Genomic DNA, 17878 nt, shown 5'->3' on the forward strand with positions numbered 1-17878 from the left:
TTGATCAAATATAGCAGGCTAATTTTAGGTTGATAATTTGGTATGGCCCACAAATTACAAAAATCCAAATGGCCCTTGGCAGAAAAAAAGGTTCCCCACCCCTGCTCTAAGTGGATATCACAGTAATGATAATCTTCAGTGTGATGATACATTTCACAATGAAAGGTGCTAAGTGCTAAGTAATGGGGGAGAAAAAGAAGGTGCGATTCCTCTTGAGTTCCCACCTTTTTAAAAAATAGGTTTTTATTGATTTCAGAGAGGAGGGGACAGGGAGAGGTAGAAGCATCAATGATGAGAGAGAATCATTGATAGGGTGCCTCCTGCATGTCCCCCACTGGGGATCAAGCTTGCAACCCAGGGATGTGCTCCAACTGGGAATCAAAATGGGACCTCCTGGTTCATAGGCCGATGCTCAACCACTGCCTCTCCAGACCGGGGTGAGCTCCCACCTTTGACCATAGGACGTGTACATGGTCCTTGGTTCTTACACTGTAAACAGAAGTAGACACTATTTGCTAAGCTGTGCACATCAACATGGTACACTTACACAGAAATAAGAGCCTTTTTATTCGTAGCACAATGGTGCTTTCACCAAACTTGGGCCAGTGGGTATCTTTCCCTAGCCAGATAGTCTATTTTCACAGCTGCTGACTGTTACCTGATTTTCATTTAGATTTAGTTCGTGTTGGCCTCTTCTTTCTATTGCCTGACTAAAAGAAGAAGTATGTTCATGATTAGTGCAGCTCTAGTATTGTACCTAAACATTTTTTACATTCTAATTTGATGACGAATTATTACATATTCATACATGCACACATACCTATGTACATGTAACATTGAGAAAAAGTCACTAGAATATACCAAGTCTTCAGGAAATATATGATGAATCAAATATATATTTCAGAAATTAAAAACAAAGATATAGAACGAGTCCAAGTGAATAGGGTCTGATAAGCCTAGAACTAACATCTCGACGTCTTTTCCCCACTTTCTCAATTGTTTTATAATCATATTCTCCTTTGTTCAATCTCTCATGTACATTACTATTAATTAGTCTCACAGTTATTTTCATCTTTCCTGTATCACAATTCTTGTATCCAACTCTTCCTTCCTGTTTCTGCTATTAATTCCCAAGCCCAGGGCCGATCTTCCTCTGCCAGTAACGCCATTTGTGGCTCTCAGCTTCCTTTCTATGGGACATCACACCAAATTCCAATCCAGATGGTGTGTCAATGCAAAATCAACCTTTCTAGAGCACCACTGTAATCATGCCCCCTCCTTGAGCTTGAAATTCAGGAGGGTCCTTTTCTTTACAACAGCAAACTTAAACTTTTTACTCTGGCTTTCAAGATCCTGAATTATCTAATCTCATTGGATATAAGCAAACAGAATATATTGTAAAAGACTATCAAACATAGTCTAATGTTGCAAATGGGGCTTGGTGGTTATTAAATTTCATACACAATGCTCCCATCATTATTAGCATATTTTTTCTAAACTAATTCTTAGTACTTTCCCAAATCAATAATTAATGAATGCCACCACCCATCACTGAATAAATAAATAGAAACATTGTGAAAACATGCATTTCTTTATTTACATTTTTTTTTCACCTCTACTACTGTGGGATAAAGAGTCTGGCTATGTATCATCAGAATTTACGGATCCAAGTCTAGCCTTGCTCCTTTTGTCAACTGGAACCTTGGATGAGTCCCTTAATCTTTCAACCAAATTGTACCCTACCATTGTATGAACCTAGAGTGGAAGTCTGCCCTCCTCTTTCACACGTTAAACCCACTATCTCTAAAGGGCATTTTTTTTTAATTTCAGAGAGATGAAGAGAGAGAGAGAGAGAGAGAGAGAGAGAGAGAGAGAGAGAGATCCATGATGAGAGAGAATCATCAATCAGCTGCCTCCTGCACACCCTCTACTGGGGACTGAGCCTGCAACCCAGGCATATGCCCTCCTGGTTCACGGGTTGATACTTAACCACGGAAGCATACCAGCCATGCTAAAGGGCATTTCTTTTCCTTGTCTCTTCTCCATAAGATGGCATCATCAGGTAGTTCTTCCCCCCGCCCCACCCCTGTTCTTCTCTTTTGGATTTTTATTCTTTTTTCTCTGTTTCATTATCATGAACTATAGTGACTTTTGTGAAATGGCAAACTTTCTGAAGAAAACTGAAGTTTCACTATCTTCTCAGGCAAAAAACCCCCAAAAACCTCTTCCTTTGTTTCCCTGTCACACTATTTGCATATGTTGTTCCTAATTCCTGCCCTGCCATCTTTACTTCTTCTGGGAAACTGGTTTCCGGAAATGCTGGAAAGCTAGCAAGTAAGGCAAGGTTCAGAGGTGCTGACCAGCTCTTCTCCCACTGATGAGGAGGTGATATCGCCAACCTTAGGCCAATGGGAAGAGTTCGATATTCATAAACCTATCTTTAAGTGGAAGTACCATAATGAATATTCTTGTAGAATGTTGTCTTAAACTTTATCCTAGCCTTTTTCTATTGACACTTCACATTCATTTCTATCACTTAAGCTACTCCCCTTAATCACAAAGAGTAAAAGGCTACAATCTTCATTTCTCAGACTCACTTGCTATGGTCTTAGTGCCATGGGATGAGATACTCATGGAAGGATGAGGATGCTGAAGTTACATGAATGCCCTTCCCATGAGGACAAAGCCTGTAGACGTGAATGATGGCAGCAGTCGGACTCCCTACTCCGCAGTCTAGTTGCACAGTTTCTGCTGCAAGGTGGCTGAGATGTCACTAGAGGGGCAGTTTGGCAGCAGGTTAGCAGTTGACTGCTGGTTAGCAGTTGCAGTTTTGACCTGGACTTCACTTGCGGTATTTTGTGACCTTAAAGCCAGAAGGCTAGTGGCTTTCTCTTGCCTTTCCTTTCCTCTGACTGTCCAATGCTTTTATAACCACCCAACACTCTACATTAAATATTTTTCTGCTTAGTTTCTTAATCAATCTCCACCTAATAAACATATTAATGAAATTGTCACAAAAAGGATTCAACTTCCTAGATTTAGTAAGACCCTACTCTACAAAGTGTCTATTAACTGCATGTGCCTTATAGACTGTGCTGAGATGGGTTGCATCTACTTCTGCTCTGAGTGGCTGCCTTTTTTCCAGTAAAATTATATAGAAATATATATATTTCCTATGTCAATTGTCACCTTAGTCTAACATTATAGCCCATCTGTAACACATCTGAAAACCTGTAAATTCATTCTTATTTCACTACCCTTCTAGTTTTCTCCAATTCCCAAACCCAAATCATTTTCTATTGATCTGTTCTCAGCACTTGATCACATGTTTAAATTTCCTCCTCACAAGTAGTTACACTGACTCTCTGAATAAGTGTTTTTAATTGTATTTGTTCATGTACTTTTATGTGTTGATTAAAATAAAGTACTCAAGAAACCTGTTTTGATTATATCATTTTTACCTCTAATATTGTCCCTTAAAGTACTCATTTCCTCTTGAGGTTTCAATGGGAATTATTTCCTCAAACATACCCAAGTCCTGACCCTTCTCAGAAGTCATGGATTTCAATATCCCATTATTAACTGGGTATATTAAATATGACTCAAAAGCAATTCAAGTAAAACACACTGATTATACATTCAATATGCATCCAAATCTGAGCCAGGCAACATTTTATGTTCCGGGATAAGCATAAAACAACAATCACTCCTCCTATGGAAGTTATATCCTAATTACATAAAAGTAAATGTAATATATGAATTAGTTAATGTAAGTATTGGTCAAAAATTAATCAGAGAAGAGAGATTATATTAAGTGGAAATAAAAAGGGCAGTTAGAGTGTCATAATTTTTAATATGTTGGACAAAAATATCCCTGCTAAAAAAAAAAAGTAATATTTGACCAAGGACTTGGAAAAAGGTGAAAGGATTGAGAAGTACACATTGGTAGTTACTAAACAGTCATGGGGATGTAAAGCTCAACATAGAAAGTATAGTCAATGATATTGCACTAAATATGTATGATACCAGGTGGGTACAGGAAATATGGGGGGACAGTTTATAAAGTATAGGTTTGTCTAGCCACTATACTGCACACCTGAAATTAATACAAAATAATATTGACTTTAAATTGTAATTAAAAATAAAATTAAAAACAAATTTTTGGGGGTATAAATATTGATATAAAAATGAAAATATTAGGGGGAGAAAAGGTTCTTCTGAAGAGTGTTTGAAGAAGAAGGCCAGTCCGGGAAGAGAGCTCCTTTTTGAAACAGCAAAGATTATTTAAGGATATTTGAGTTTACATTTACATATTTTTGGCTATGTGGAAAAACATAAAAATTGACTATGTTGAAATCAGTCTCTAAAATGCTACCAAAGCTCAGCTGGCATGGCTCGGTGGTTGAGCATCAACCTATGAACCAGGAGGTCACAATCCGATTCCTAGTTGCAGGCTTGATCCCCAGTGTGGAGCGTGCAGGAAGCAGCCAATCAATGATGCTCTCTCATCATTAATGTTTCTATCTTTCTCTCCCTCTCCTTTCCTCTCTGAAATCAATAATCATCCGAGAGATGCAAATCAAAACAACAAGGTATCATCTCACACCTGGCAGAATGGTTATCATCAATAAACCAACAAATGACAAGTGGTAGTGAGGATGAGGAGGAAAAGGAACCCTTGTGCACTGCTAGTGGGAATACAGACTGGTGCAGCCACTGTGGAGAACAGTATGGAGATTCCCCAAAAATTTTAAAATGCAACGCCCATCTGACCCAGTAATCCCACTTCTAGAAATATATCCCAAGAAACTAGAAACACCAATCAGAAAAGATATATGCATAAATATGTTCATAGCAGCACAATTTACAATAGCTAAGATTTAGAAACAGCCTAAGTGCCCATCAGCAGATGAGTGGATTAAAAAACGGTGGTACATCTACACAATGGAATACTATGCTGCTGTAAAAAGGAAGGAACTCCTACCATTTGCAACAGCATGGATGGACCTGGAGAGCATTATGGTAAGCTAAATAAGTCAGTCAGAGAAAGATAAATATCACATGATCTCACTCTTTTGTGGAATATAATGAACAACATAAACTGATGAAAAAAAACAGATCCAGAGACAGAGAAGCATCCATCAGACCATCAAACCTCAGAGGGAAGGTAGGGGAGGGTGGGGGTGAGGGGGAGAGATCAACCAAAGGACTTGTATGCATGCATATAAGCCTAACCAATGGACACAGACACCAGGGGCGTGGGGGCATGAGTGAGGGGAAGAGGGGGACAAGGACACATATGTAATACCTTAATCAATAAAGAAAAATGTAAACTATAAAAAAGTAAAGTAAAAAATAATGTTACCAAAATTGTTCATGATAAACGGATCGTTCTGCTTTATGATGAAAAACTTCAAACTTCCCTTGCTGTATATTTGATATAAAATAATGTAAACATGATGAATGGTTTTAAGATCTATAATTTGATCTCTCACTACCTTTCTATTCATGTCACTATCACTAATCCCTTCCCACAATATTACTCCCCAGTTCTCCATTAAGTGCCTTATTTTTTACCACCCACCTTTTTTCACAGCATGGCACATTTGTACAGTCACTTTGATTTTTTCCATCTTCCCTTTTCTTCTTCACTAAACCTGTTTCTACTCATTCTTTCAGACTTAGCTCAAAAGTTGATATTTTTCATGAGGGGAACACTATGTAAAATATATGACTGTCTAGCCACTGAGCTATATCTTAAAAAAAATACAGATTAAAATTGAAAGGAAAAAAAAAGCTGATACAGGTTTGAAGCTTTTCCCAAGAAATCCAACCAGAATTCCCTTTTGTGTCCCCAGGAATTGATTCATATTTCTATTGCAACCCTTTTCTTTTATACTCTTATTTATGAAGATCAGGTGTCATATATTATTTATCTTCAGATTTCTAAGATCTAGAACAGTGCCTGGCACCTACTAGAAACTCACTCTATATATGTAGAGTGAGTGAATTAACAGATAATTAGGAATTGATGAAGGTATGGATTGCCTCAAAATAATGTCTAGCTATCTTAGTTTCCTTTTTTTTTTCCAGAGGAGCAAGGGAATTAGGAAATTAAGGGGATGACACAAATAGTTTCTGAAGACTCAAAAGTTTGTCATATATTTTATGAACAAAGAACAAGACATAGACTTTTCCAAGTTAAACAGTAAAGCCGATTATGTAAAAGAAAACTGGTTTCACATTCAGTTGAGTAAAGTGTTTCCAAATGAATTAAGTTTAACCTGCTTCCAAATTTTATGGAACAAGTATCTGGATAAAATGCAGTCCAGGGACAAGGACAGGTAGATGAGCTATAATTCCATATCTACAGAATTCTGTTCAGTTGACCCAGCTTAACCTCTAAGCAGGTCTCCATTCTCAAAATGACTTGTATAGGCTTATACATGACTTAGGTGAAACTGCAGATGAATGCTTCATGATATTTGTGAGTTAAATCAATCTTGGAAAGAGAGCTAAATCATTGGATTTGACAAGGTCTTATAGGTTAAAAAGATCAGCCCAAACTGACGTGATGGAATTAAAGGGGCTAAGTATAAAGTCCTGAACTGAGGTTTTTAAAAAATCAATTGCAAAGCATAGCACAAGAGACTTCATTTAGTAGCAGTTTTTGTGGGAAAGGTGTAGGATAAAACACAAGAAGGAAAATAAAAGTGACGAAATGAAATGGAGTTTTGTATATTTAACAGCTATACAGTGTTCAGAATAACTGAGGTTATGACAGCGTTATCCAATTTCAGTATGCATTGGTCTACAATGTCTAGGTCTATGCATTCTATTTAAAAAGACATCAACAAACTGACTTCCTCCCCAAAGAAGAGTGCCCAGTATGCACTGGCACTTGGCTTGCTGACTTCTGTTGAGGACATGTCACATGCTGGTGCTTTGAATGAATTTTCTCACTCCATCCTCACAACAGTCTTCTCAGGTAGACCTTGGAATGGCTAGTGGGGCACTGACACCCCCTCCAGACAGGAGCTCTCTCCCCAGTGCTAGAAGTGCTGCCTGTTGATAGCCTACAGCCCAGGCCCTTCCCTAAAACTGCACAGGAAGAGGTGAATTTATCAGAAAAAGTGTCAATTAAGGAAGGTAAGAGCATCGTATTAAGGTGCAATACAAAAAGTTAAAAGGTGAATATGACTCTAATGAAATAAATGAAGAAAGTTAAGAAAATAATGAATTAAATTATTTCATGAAGTTTAGAAGTTAGAGTAAAAGTCATTTAAGAAAAAACTTCTTAAAAATATACATATAAATAAATATACAGAGTGCTTTGTCAGATCCTAATCTACTGGAAGGAGAAAACTTTAAGGAAGGAATCAATTAATTATATGGTTGGAGTTTAATTTACCTTTATGTGTTCTACATTTCTAAGTTGCTCAAATATATATACTTAAATTAAAAAGAAAACATGGTTCCTACCTAGAAATTAAAATTATCAACTAGGAATTGCATCTGCCTTTGCCCTATCTCTATATCTAAGTGTACGTGTACTTCACATTTTTGTAAAAAGTTAATATTAAAAATGGTTATCAAGTACATATGTGAAATATCTTATTTCCCATTAATTAATATAAAAACAATTAATTTTGATCCAACACATTTCATTTTTCTAGAATTTAATTTGCTTGTATAATGGTTCATTTATATGCTTAAATGCAGTCTTTGTCCCATATTTTTCATTGAGATTAATTTTCTAATAACTTCATGGTAGACCATAAATATAGTGTATTTATTCTTTCCTTCATCCCTTCCTCCCTCCTTTCTTCTGTCTTAACTCACTCTCATCTTAATTTTTTTCCTTCTAGCTTTTCTTCCCTAAAATCTTTTCACACAATCTCTTCTCTTCCTTCTTCCTCATTGTAGTAGACCTTAAATTGGACAATTGCAGGTTTTCTAGTTACATAATAATTTGAGTATTATGAACTTTAATTTCTCTTTTGGCCATTACTACTAATGATATTACTTTTGTGAATGTATTTTCATAGCAATAAAAATATATTTTATAACTTAATATGCAATGATAGTGATGTATAAGAACTCTACTTAAAAAAGGTTTTAAAATATTTCATGAAAGCTATTTATTATATTAAAACGTAACACTTCAGTAATTTTCTAATATTTGTCTACCTAGTCTTAGAATACAATAAATCACATTTTTGTATCATTTGAGCTACAAAAAGTAGAAAACATGTATATTTCCAAATTTCTAATCAGTCTTGTAAAACATAACAGCAAATTCTATAAATATATATATATATATATATATATACATATGTGCGTGTTTTTATATTTATATTACATATACAATATAAATAACTAAAAACATAGCTGGATTTCTAATTAAAATAAGTTTTACTCCATGTTATTACTTCTATATATTTAAGTTTTAGGGGAAGAGCTAGAATGTTTTTATATAAAAAAGAATAAGACTTTTTTAAAAAAAGTTATAAAACCATAAATTTTCTGTTTTCCATGAAAATAAGTTTACTATTTGCACTTTCAAGTTTAGAACTTTTAAATATATTAATTTTAGTTAATTTTTTCTAAGGTGTCTCTTATTTTGAATTTTTTACCAAATTCTCACTATTCTTGAAATATAATATTATTTCTTAAGATATGTTGCCTATTTCTTTTATACCTATCCCACTTATAAATTTGAGGAAATTAGAATCAGGGTGTAAAGTCAATTTTTATTAGTAAATACATTCTATGTCCTTACTGTATGCCAGATACAACTATTCCAATTTTTTAAGCAACGCCTCATGTTTTAGAACAAAATCCTGAATCATAACTTATTGAAATGTAAATGCTATTTGCTTGCATAAATGTTATATGAGATTTCAAAAATTATTATGCTATACTTACCAGCCAAAGCAAGAATATATTCTTGAAATCTCGTTCCTATACGATTAGTGGCTGTGCAATTATAGCGTCCAAAGTCATTGTCAGATGTAGGTGCAATCTAAAATAATAATAATACATATTTTACAATTTTAAAACAATATCACAGAAGTTTTAAAATAGACTAGCATGTCTAGCATCTTCATACATATTTTATTATTCAGAGTTCCTTGCCATAACTTTTTTCCTACATTAAGTCAATATCAATATCCTAAGTACTATAAATCCTTTAAAGATGTAATCCATGGAATTATACTATCCATAGGACCAGGCGAAAGTTGTTTATCTATCAATATATTAAGTAAATTAATGTCACCATTTTGTTACATCTGTTGATAGAAAAAATCGTTAGGTATTTATATGTGTAAAGTTCAGAAAGAAGTAGACTTTGAAAAACATATATTCTGCAATCACTGCAGATGTAAACTTGTACCACACAAGAAATTTATAACAAAAGTACTAATCTTTGTTTACTCTATTTCAGCCTAAGATCAGGCAGATTTAAAGTTCAAGAAAAGCTCAAAATATGTCATATTTCTCCTTCTTATGATATTACTTAACATAAAATATCAATGAAGGATGGGGATTCATTCCTAGAAAATTCTTTACTGAAAGGTATTTTGTAGGAAAACACTCCCCTTGTGTGGTAATCCTTGTAGAGAGGTAGATTATGTTGATATCTAATAACAGGTTATCTTGCCTCCATTTCTGTTCAATTCCTACCATTCTCTTTCATTTTAGGTAGAACATAGCTGACCTCAATCCTTACACATTTGAAATCCATAATTAAATTAACTTTCTGGGACTCTATTACTGAACACTGGGAACAACCTTATAATTCTCATGTACCGAAATTCTGAAGGACTACTTCAGAAAAGAGATTCGATTATAGTAATTGATAAAATTTCCAATCCCAGTAAGTATTATTAAGAGAGAAAATGATTACAAGAGTTGACATTAATTTCAACTCTATCCCACAAGGGGGAAAATGATTTTGTGGTAATGGGAGGCTATTAACTAAAAAGTCAATTTTGAGGTCCACTGAAGTTGGTAATTTTGAAAGATACAAAAAAGTTGTGTTGTTCATTCTCTAGTTAGCTGTGCATCTAGGAATAGAGCAAAGGCTTAAGACTAGAAGTCTTAACGGCTCTCAAATAAGTACTCTTAACTGATTAAATATTCATTTTTCTTACATTTATTTTTTAATGAACCAGGCTGACTTAACTCAAATAATTTTACTAATGAAAAGGGAATTTGGCTAAAAAACGTATTTATTCTATAGGCATATGAGAATGTTATTTGTAAATTCCATAGGGAAGAATGTCTACTGAATGTGAAAGGCCAGATGGGTACACAGCCATAGGGCACAATATGCCAACCAAGGTAAGAGGTTCCACCATAAACTATTGACTCTGTCACCTTGATCTCAAACTTCTATTTTCCAGAAATGTGTGGGGGTGAAACTTAAGGTTCCTTTTGTTTAAGCAACCACATCTGTGGTCTTTGGTTTCGGCAGCCAGAGCACACTACTATATTGCCCCAAAGTAGTTAAATACATTGGTTTTTAGTTATGGTTAAATTCCTAAAATTTAGGTAAAATCTGACTAAATGTTTTGTGAAATTGAGTTCCATGTCAACCTGCCAGTAGATAGTTCTAATACAAAGAAACCAATTTGAATTGATTTAGACAAAGTGATTTCATTATCAGTCAATTATCCAAATGTTTGGGAAAGTGATGGCTAAATCCTTTTATCAACCAAACTTTTGCCTAAGTCCAATTGCCAGGTAGTGGAGTTTATATGGGTCTAATGAGAATATCTTTAAGTTCACGCAGTATGGATTATCAGTTGTTATTCTAAAACATAGATTTTTAAAAATTAGTTCACTCTGTCAACCTAATGTCTGCAGTAAGTTTGTCATCAATATGGTGACTCGCCAGGGGCCAAGGACCACCAGGTTGTCAAAGGAGCACTGCCTCTGGCTCAAGTTGGAAAGAAAAGGGGAATGGAGCGAAGTAAATTGAATTAGTGGGAAATGTAGCATCTGTTCAGCTAAATAAGACTGTTGTAGTGAAGAACATTCCCAATGGTTCTGAAAGCATCATAAATTGGAAGGGCTGGTGATCACTGTCATAGGCATATAAACTTTGGAAATTAGTGCACGCACAATCTGCAATTAGTAAATATAAGGTATTGTATCCAGACAGAATTTAAAGGCCAGGCACTTGGCAGCACAAAACAATTATCTACCATCTTAATTGTAAAAATAAAATGAAATGAGGCATTGACTAAGTAAATCTGGGTTATTTAGGAACTAGTGAGTCTATAGCGAGCACATCGCGTGTATGTATGCCAGTCTAAGGAGAAGGAAGTGTCACCACAGAAGCAATGACTAGGATAAACACTGAAGTTGTAATTTGTGCCTCAAGAGCTGACAAATCACCTCCCTATTTGTCATGATATAATCGTTTCAATTTTGCAAAAATAAATTAATGAGAAATAACGACTTTTGCTATACACTCATATTTCTATATAAATAGTGAATGTTAATCATTAATGGGCCATAATCCAAATGCATAAAACTTCCCTTTCAGTAAAATAAACATAGGTTTTATATGCATTCTGTAACATGAACATATGGTAGTATATTTATATATTAAGATCTTTAAACACATTATAAAATAATAGGTAATGACTAAAATAGTATAATTTTGATATGTCCATGAAGACTTACCTCTAATATCATCTTTCTTCCTGTACTATATGTCTTTAAATTAGTAGTGTTTTTAGCTGGCAGGACTAATTTCTCTCTTCTCCAGTGGACTGATGCTGGTGGATTAGATTTCACATCACAGCTTATGTTGATCGGATTTCCTTCCCAAGAATAATAAATTGTTTGGTTTGATATGAACTTGGGAGCATCTATAAAGCAATAGAACATAACCGATTTATACTCCTTTTCATTAAGATAATCACTTAATTACTATAAACAATAGCAAGTATGACTTGACTACAAAACGCAATTCTAATTTCATATATTTAATATATGATATCAGTACTCATGAAAATAAGTCATTTGACTGTTTCATCAAATAATTTTAATATTAATATAAGAGCATTCAAATTTGACCAATTATTAAAATATGAAACAATGCTCAGAGTTAAGTTTGCTTTTAATATTCTGACAAAAAATATCTAACCAGTAAATTAATGGCTACCCACATTTGAAATCTGTTTCTCAAACCACAGGTATTGTAAAGTGAGATTTTAGTATAAAATAACAAAATCGGTACCTTATATAATTTTTAAATCTTGCCCTAATCATATAGTTTCTCTGAAAAATATTTTGAAACAGATTCCTAAGATGTCATTTCCAGTTTTTATTTAATAAGAGATGATTTAATTTAGTCAACAGTTAATTTGAAAATTAATGAATTACTATGATGCCTTGCCAATTTTTAGGCCCCTTCACCACACCTCAGTTAAAAGAAATAACAATTAACAGAAAATTGACAATATAGTATGTCATTTCATTGAGATAACTTAATTGTGAAGACATATAAATGTGAACCTTACCCTGGGTCCACTCTAGAACTTTGGCATAGTGCAAATGTCAATCAATCATAATCTCTTAAAAATTTATTTTAGAGAGAGAAAGGGAGAGAGGGGAGGGAGGGAGGGAAGGAGGGAGTGAGGGAAGGAGGGATGAAGGGAGTGGGGGAAGAAGGAAGAGAGAAACATCCATCAGCCTCCTCCCACACGTGCCCTGACTGGTAATGGAACCTGCCATCCACAGACTGTATATCAGATACATAACAGTAATCAAAAACTAATGATCAAGTAATCATTTAAAAATTCTTGTCCTATATATAATTTATTGCATGGTTTTAATGCCAATCTCACACAGAAGTATGAAATGTTGACTAAATGTTTTTATGACAAGAATTTTTTACATTTTATTCTATTCAATCTTCTTAATAACTTTGTGAGTAAGGTGGTACCCTGTTGTAAGCACGAAGGATCTGTATTAACAGCTGCCAAGCTTATTCTAGTACCAAATTGTAGGTCTGGGATGTGAATCTAGGGTGATTTTTTTAAAGGGGAGAATGATGATTTTTATTTTTTAATATATTTTATTGATTTTTTACAGAGAGTAAGGGAGAGGGGTAGAGAGTTAGAGAAATCGATGAGAGAGAAACATCCATCAGCTGCCTCCTGCACACACCCTACTGGGGATGTGCCCACAACCAAGGTACATGCCCTTGACTGGAATCAAACCTGGGACCATTGAGTCCGCAGGCTAACGCTCTATCCACTGAGCCAAACCGGTTAGGGCATCTAGGGTGATTTTTAACCATGGTCCATTATATTTCTACTCAACCTAGAATCAAAATTTTAATTTTCATTGCTATCTACATTTTGGTGATGTGGACTCTATCATATATTATTGAGGGGAATATAGTTAACACAATTCCGTAGGGGATTAAAGAGCCTTAAAAAGCTTTATAATTTTAATTCTGTAATCTAGTCCTAGGTATCTCTAAAAAGAGTAACTTGAAATATTATCAAATGTTTGTATCAAGTAATTTTTTAAAATACATTTTTATTGATTTCAGAGAGGAAGGGAGAGGGAGAGAGAGAGAGAAACATCAATGATGAGAGAGAATCATTGATGGGCTGCCTCCTGCATGCCCCTTACTGGAGATAAAGCTCACAACCAGGGCATGTGCCCTTGACTAGAATTGAACCTGGGACCCTTCAGTCCTTAGGTTGATGCTCTATACACTTAGCCAAATCAGTGGTCAGCAAACTCATTAGTCAACAGAGCCAAATATCAGCAGTACAACGACTGAAATTTCTTTTGGGAACCAAATTTTTTAAACTTAAACTATATAGGTAGGTACCTTGTTATTAACTTATTTAAGGTACTCCTAAGGCTTAGGAAGAGCCACACTCAAGGGGCCAAAGAGCTGCATGTGGCTTGAGAGCCACAGTTTGCGGACCATAGGGCCCTAGGGCAATATATCAAGGACTTTTAACGCATTGTTATTTTAATAACAAAAACTCTAAATAACTTAATGTACCACAAAAGAGGATTGGCTAAATAAATAGTGACACATCTTGGCACTTAGGTGCCATGTCTGCTCACAATTACATTCTTGATGGCTAACCCAGGGTAAGAAGCTTACTTTGTTCTCAAAAATAAAAAAAAATGTACATTAAACTTACTGGAAATTAAACAATTCTCAATTCAACAGTTCAGTTACATTGAACAGAAGGTGTTTTTAAGATGAAAAGAAAATAAAAAAAAACTTTTTCAAGGCCTTGAAGATTAAGTGAAAAATCTACTTAGGGACACAACTATAAGAGAAGCTAACATTCTAATATTCAAACTAAACAGCTAAAATTCTATCTATATCTACCTCTACTTATAAAAGATTTTATTACTGCTTAATATTTACAAAATATAATCTCTTTATCATTATAATATTCTAGGAGATACTTAGGAATACTACAGTTGAATAAAAATATAGCCCAATATGAAAGTCATACATGCTAATAGAACTGTTAATAGCTGACTCACAGTCTACTTTGTCCATAATATGGCATCTATGTGTATATGTATTATATTATAATTTAACCATAAATGTAGGGCAGGATATTTTTTATAAAACTGATTGCCACTAATTACTTGCCTATGATCTAAGTAGGAATTTAATTCAGAATTACTGATGTTGAATGCAAACATGCTACAGGCTATCCACGCTACACTGAAAGCTACATTAAAAATGTTCTTTGTGGGGTGAAGCAACAAAATATTGATATTGCACATCTACAATATAACAGAAACTAGATTCCTGTACATTATCTGTTTTGTAAATATCAAAACAGTAGCAAGACAGCCATATTCACTGGCACAAGATGGTCAGGTCTGACATCACACAATAGGGGTTGGGCCATTGTCTGAAGAAAGATGTGACTCTGGGAAAGACAACATGTGAGGACTACAGCCTAAGAAAGATGCAGCATAGTTCACCTTGATAAATAAAAAATTGTACCTTCCACAAATTTAGGCATTTACAAAAAAGTAGGCCTTTTGCATTATAGAAGGCTTCTCATGTTGTATGGAGGAAATAAATTGTTCCAGTTAAAAAAATAAGAAAACTCAGAGTAGTAGAGAGGAATATGGCATAGGCAGTAAATATCACTTTAATAAGTTAATATCTCTATTTTATTATTATTTTAATTCTCACCTGAGGATATTTTTCAGTTGATTTTTAGAGAAAGTGGAAGAGAGAGGGAAAGACAAAGAGAAATATCAATGTGAGAGAAACACATTGGTCGATTGCCTCCTGCATGTGCCCCGATAGGGCCTGGAGAGGAACCTGCAGCCAAGGTAAGTGACCATGACCGGAATCGGACCCGGGAACCTTCAGTTCACAGGCCGATGCTCTATCCACTGAGCCAAACCGGCGAGGACAATATGTTAATATCTTTAAAATTGGAGAATGCACAAGAGGAAATAATACAAGGTGCTTGGTGGTAAAAATATTGGGAAGTAAATTATCTTTAGGCTCCCATATCTTCTACGTAATGATTATCCTATCTAATAATAGAGAAACATGGTAATTAACCGTAACTTCGCTACCCTTCCCATTGGCTAATCACCAGAATATGCAAATTAACTGCCAACAAAGATGGCAGCCAGCAGCCATGCAGCTGAAGCGAGCAGGAGGCTTGCTTGCTCCACCTGCCTCAGCCCAGCTCTGAGCTCTGGATGCAACAATGTTGTAATTATAGAAGCTAAACAAACTCCAGATACCTGCTTTCAGCCGGCAGCGGGCTCAGAGCTGGAGCCGGATCTCAGCTCCAGTGACAGCTATAGAAGGTAAATAAATCCCAGCTTGAAAATAGCCCTCAGCCCCTCACCCAGACTGGCCAGGCACCCCAGTGGGGACCCCCACCCTGAAAGGGGTGTGGCCAGCTGCAAACAGCCATCAGCCTGTCATCCAGGCTGGCCAGGCACCCCAGTGGAGACCCGCACCCCGAAGGGGGTGTGACCAGCTGCAAACAGCCATCAGCCCCTCACCCAGGCTGGCCAGGCACCCAAGCGGGACCCCCAGCCTGATCCTGGACACTCTTCAGAGCAAACCAGCCAGCCCCCTCCCGTGCACCAGGCCTCAATCCTAATAGTAAAAGGGTAATATGCAAACTGACCCTAACAGCAGAAAGACTGGGATTGACTGGTCACTATGACACACACTCACCACCAGGGGGCAGGTGCTCAATGCAGGAGCTGCCCTCTGGTGGTCAGTGCGCTCTCACAGGGGGGAGCTCTGCTCAGCCACAAGCCAGGCTGACAGCTGCCAGTACAGCAGTGGTGGTGGGAGCCTCTCCTGTCTCCTCAGCAGCGCTAAGGATGTCTGACTGCAGCTTAGGTCTGCTCCCCACTGGCGAGTGGACATCCCCTGAGGGCTGCTGGGCTGCCAGAGGGATGTCTGATTGCCATCTTAGGCCCAATCCCCCGGGGAGCAGGCCTAAGCCAGCAAGTGGTCACCCCCAAGGGGTCCCAGACTGCAAAAGGGCACAGGCTGGGCTGAGGGACCCCCTACCCACGAGTGCACATATTTTTGTGCACCGAGCCTCTAGTATGATTAATAAAAATGTATGCATTTCTTCATAGACTTCAAGAAGATGAATATGTCAAGCTGGCTATAAAATGAATACAGACTTTAAAAATCAAGGAACTAAGTTCACGTAGCTGTCATCACAATGGAAAGATCTCTAAAGAGAAATTATTTTGATTTCATTAAATGGCGGCTGGTTAGGCAGAAGGCTGAGCTGGATCACTTCAGCATTCCGAAGCGCTTATATCCATGAACTCAACTGACTCTTATTTCAAGTTTCCAGCATAAGAAGCAAGAACAAAAGTGTCCCAGCATCTGAATCTGTCACTTTCTCCAAGTTGGGGTCAGGAGAGTCATGTTCCAGCTGCACCAGGAGACATCAAAGAAACGTTTAAGGCTGCCTTCAGACTTGGGGACAAGTCTCTCCGGTTTTGATCCATGTGCTTTGTGTTTTATTAATTTCTTCGCCTCACTGCGGGGACTCAGAGCTGAATGTGCAGCCGGCACTCATCACTACATTCCTGTCACTGTCCACGGCTTCCTGACTTGATTACTTGCTTCACACAAGCTTTCATTCACTTGCTCTTATCGGTTCCTCTCAGGCTGGGCAGGCTGTTTGGTCTGAACATGGCTTACTTGCGGTTGGTACCTGTGACCTGAGTCAAGCCTTACTTCTTGCTGAGCGCTGGCCTGAATTTCTGAATGCTGTCTGCTCCTGAGAGGACTGAAGCTGATGACAAAATACAGCACAGGCACTGGCAACTAAAATATAAAAGTATCTGACCTGAATTCCCATTTTTATGAATAACAGAATCAGGGAACTCACTAAATCAATTCACTATATACTATCCATTTTGTGAATCAAATTGAAAAGCATGATCATGGTAAGATTTACAAATAATGAAAAATAAACTTAGGTCTTTTAAAATCATGTTGACAACACAGGTGTTGTCCTTGTAAAACAGTATTGCACACTCTCATATAATTTACATACTGTGGTGAAATATTGTCCTTCTAGTCATCATACTCTGTGGCATAAAACATTAAATATTTTCTTCTTTAATATTAGATTTTTTAAGAACCACAAATAATAGCAACAATTATTTGAATGTGTAATAAAATATTCTATTTTAAAAGCTTTGGCACTCGCCCTAGCCATTTTGGCTCAGTGGATAGAATGTCAGCCTGCGGACTGAAAGGTCCTAGGCTCGATTCCGGTCAAGGGCACGTGCCTGGGTTGTGGGCTTGATCCCCAGTAGGGGGCATGCAGGAGGCAGCCAATCAATG

General features: G+C 36.5%; 1 protein-coding gene across 2 annotated transcripts in view; it reads right to left on the minus strand.

The window, feature by feature from the left end:
* Positions 1–17878, minus strand: part of NCAM2 (neural cell adhesion molecule 2) — a 421570-nt gene that overhangs the window by 72489 nt on the left and 331203 nt on the right. For both annotated transcript variants that reach the window (XM_059686798.1, XM_059686799.1), the window contains exons 10-11: positions 11698–11885; positions 8929–9025 (exon numbers count right to left, since the gene is read on the minus strand). In XM_059686798.1, the coding sequence (XP_059542781.1) occupies positions 8929–9025; positions 11698–11885 (285 nt within the window). The remainder of the gene's footprint in view (positions 1–8928; positions 9026–11697; positions 11886–17878) is intronic.

This window comes from Myotis daubentonii, chromosome 3, assembly GCF_963259705.1.
Source record: "Myotis daubentonii chromosome 3, mMyoDau2.1, whole genome shotgun sequence".
NCBI classification, from domain to species: domain Eukaryota; kingdom Metazoa; phylum Chordata; class Mammalia; order Chiroptera; family Vespertilionidae; genus Myotis; species Myotis daubentonii.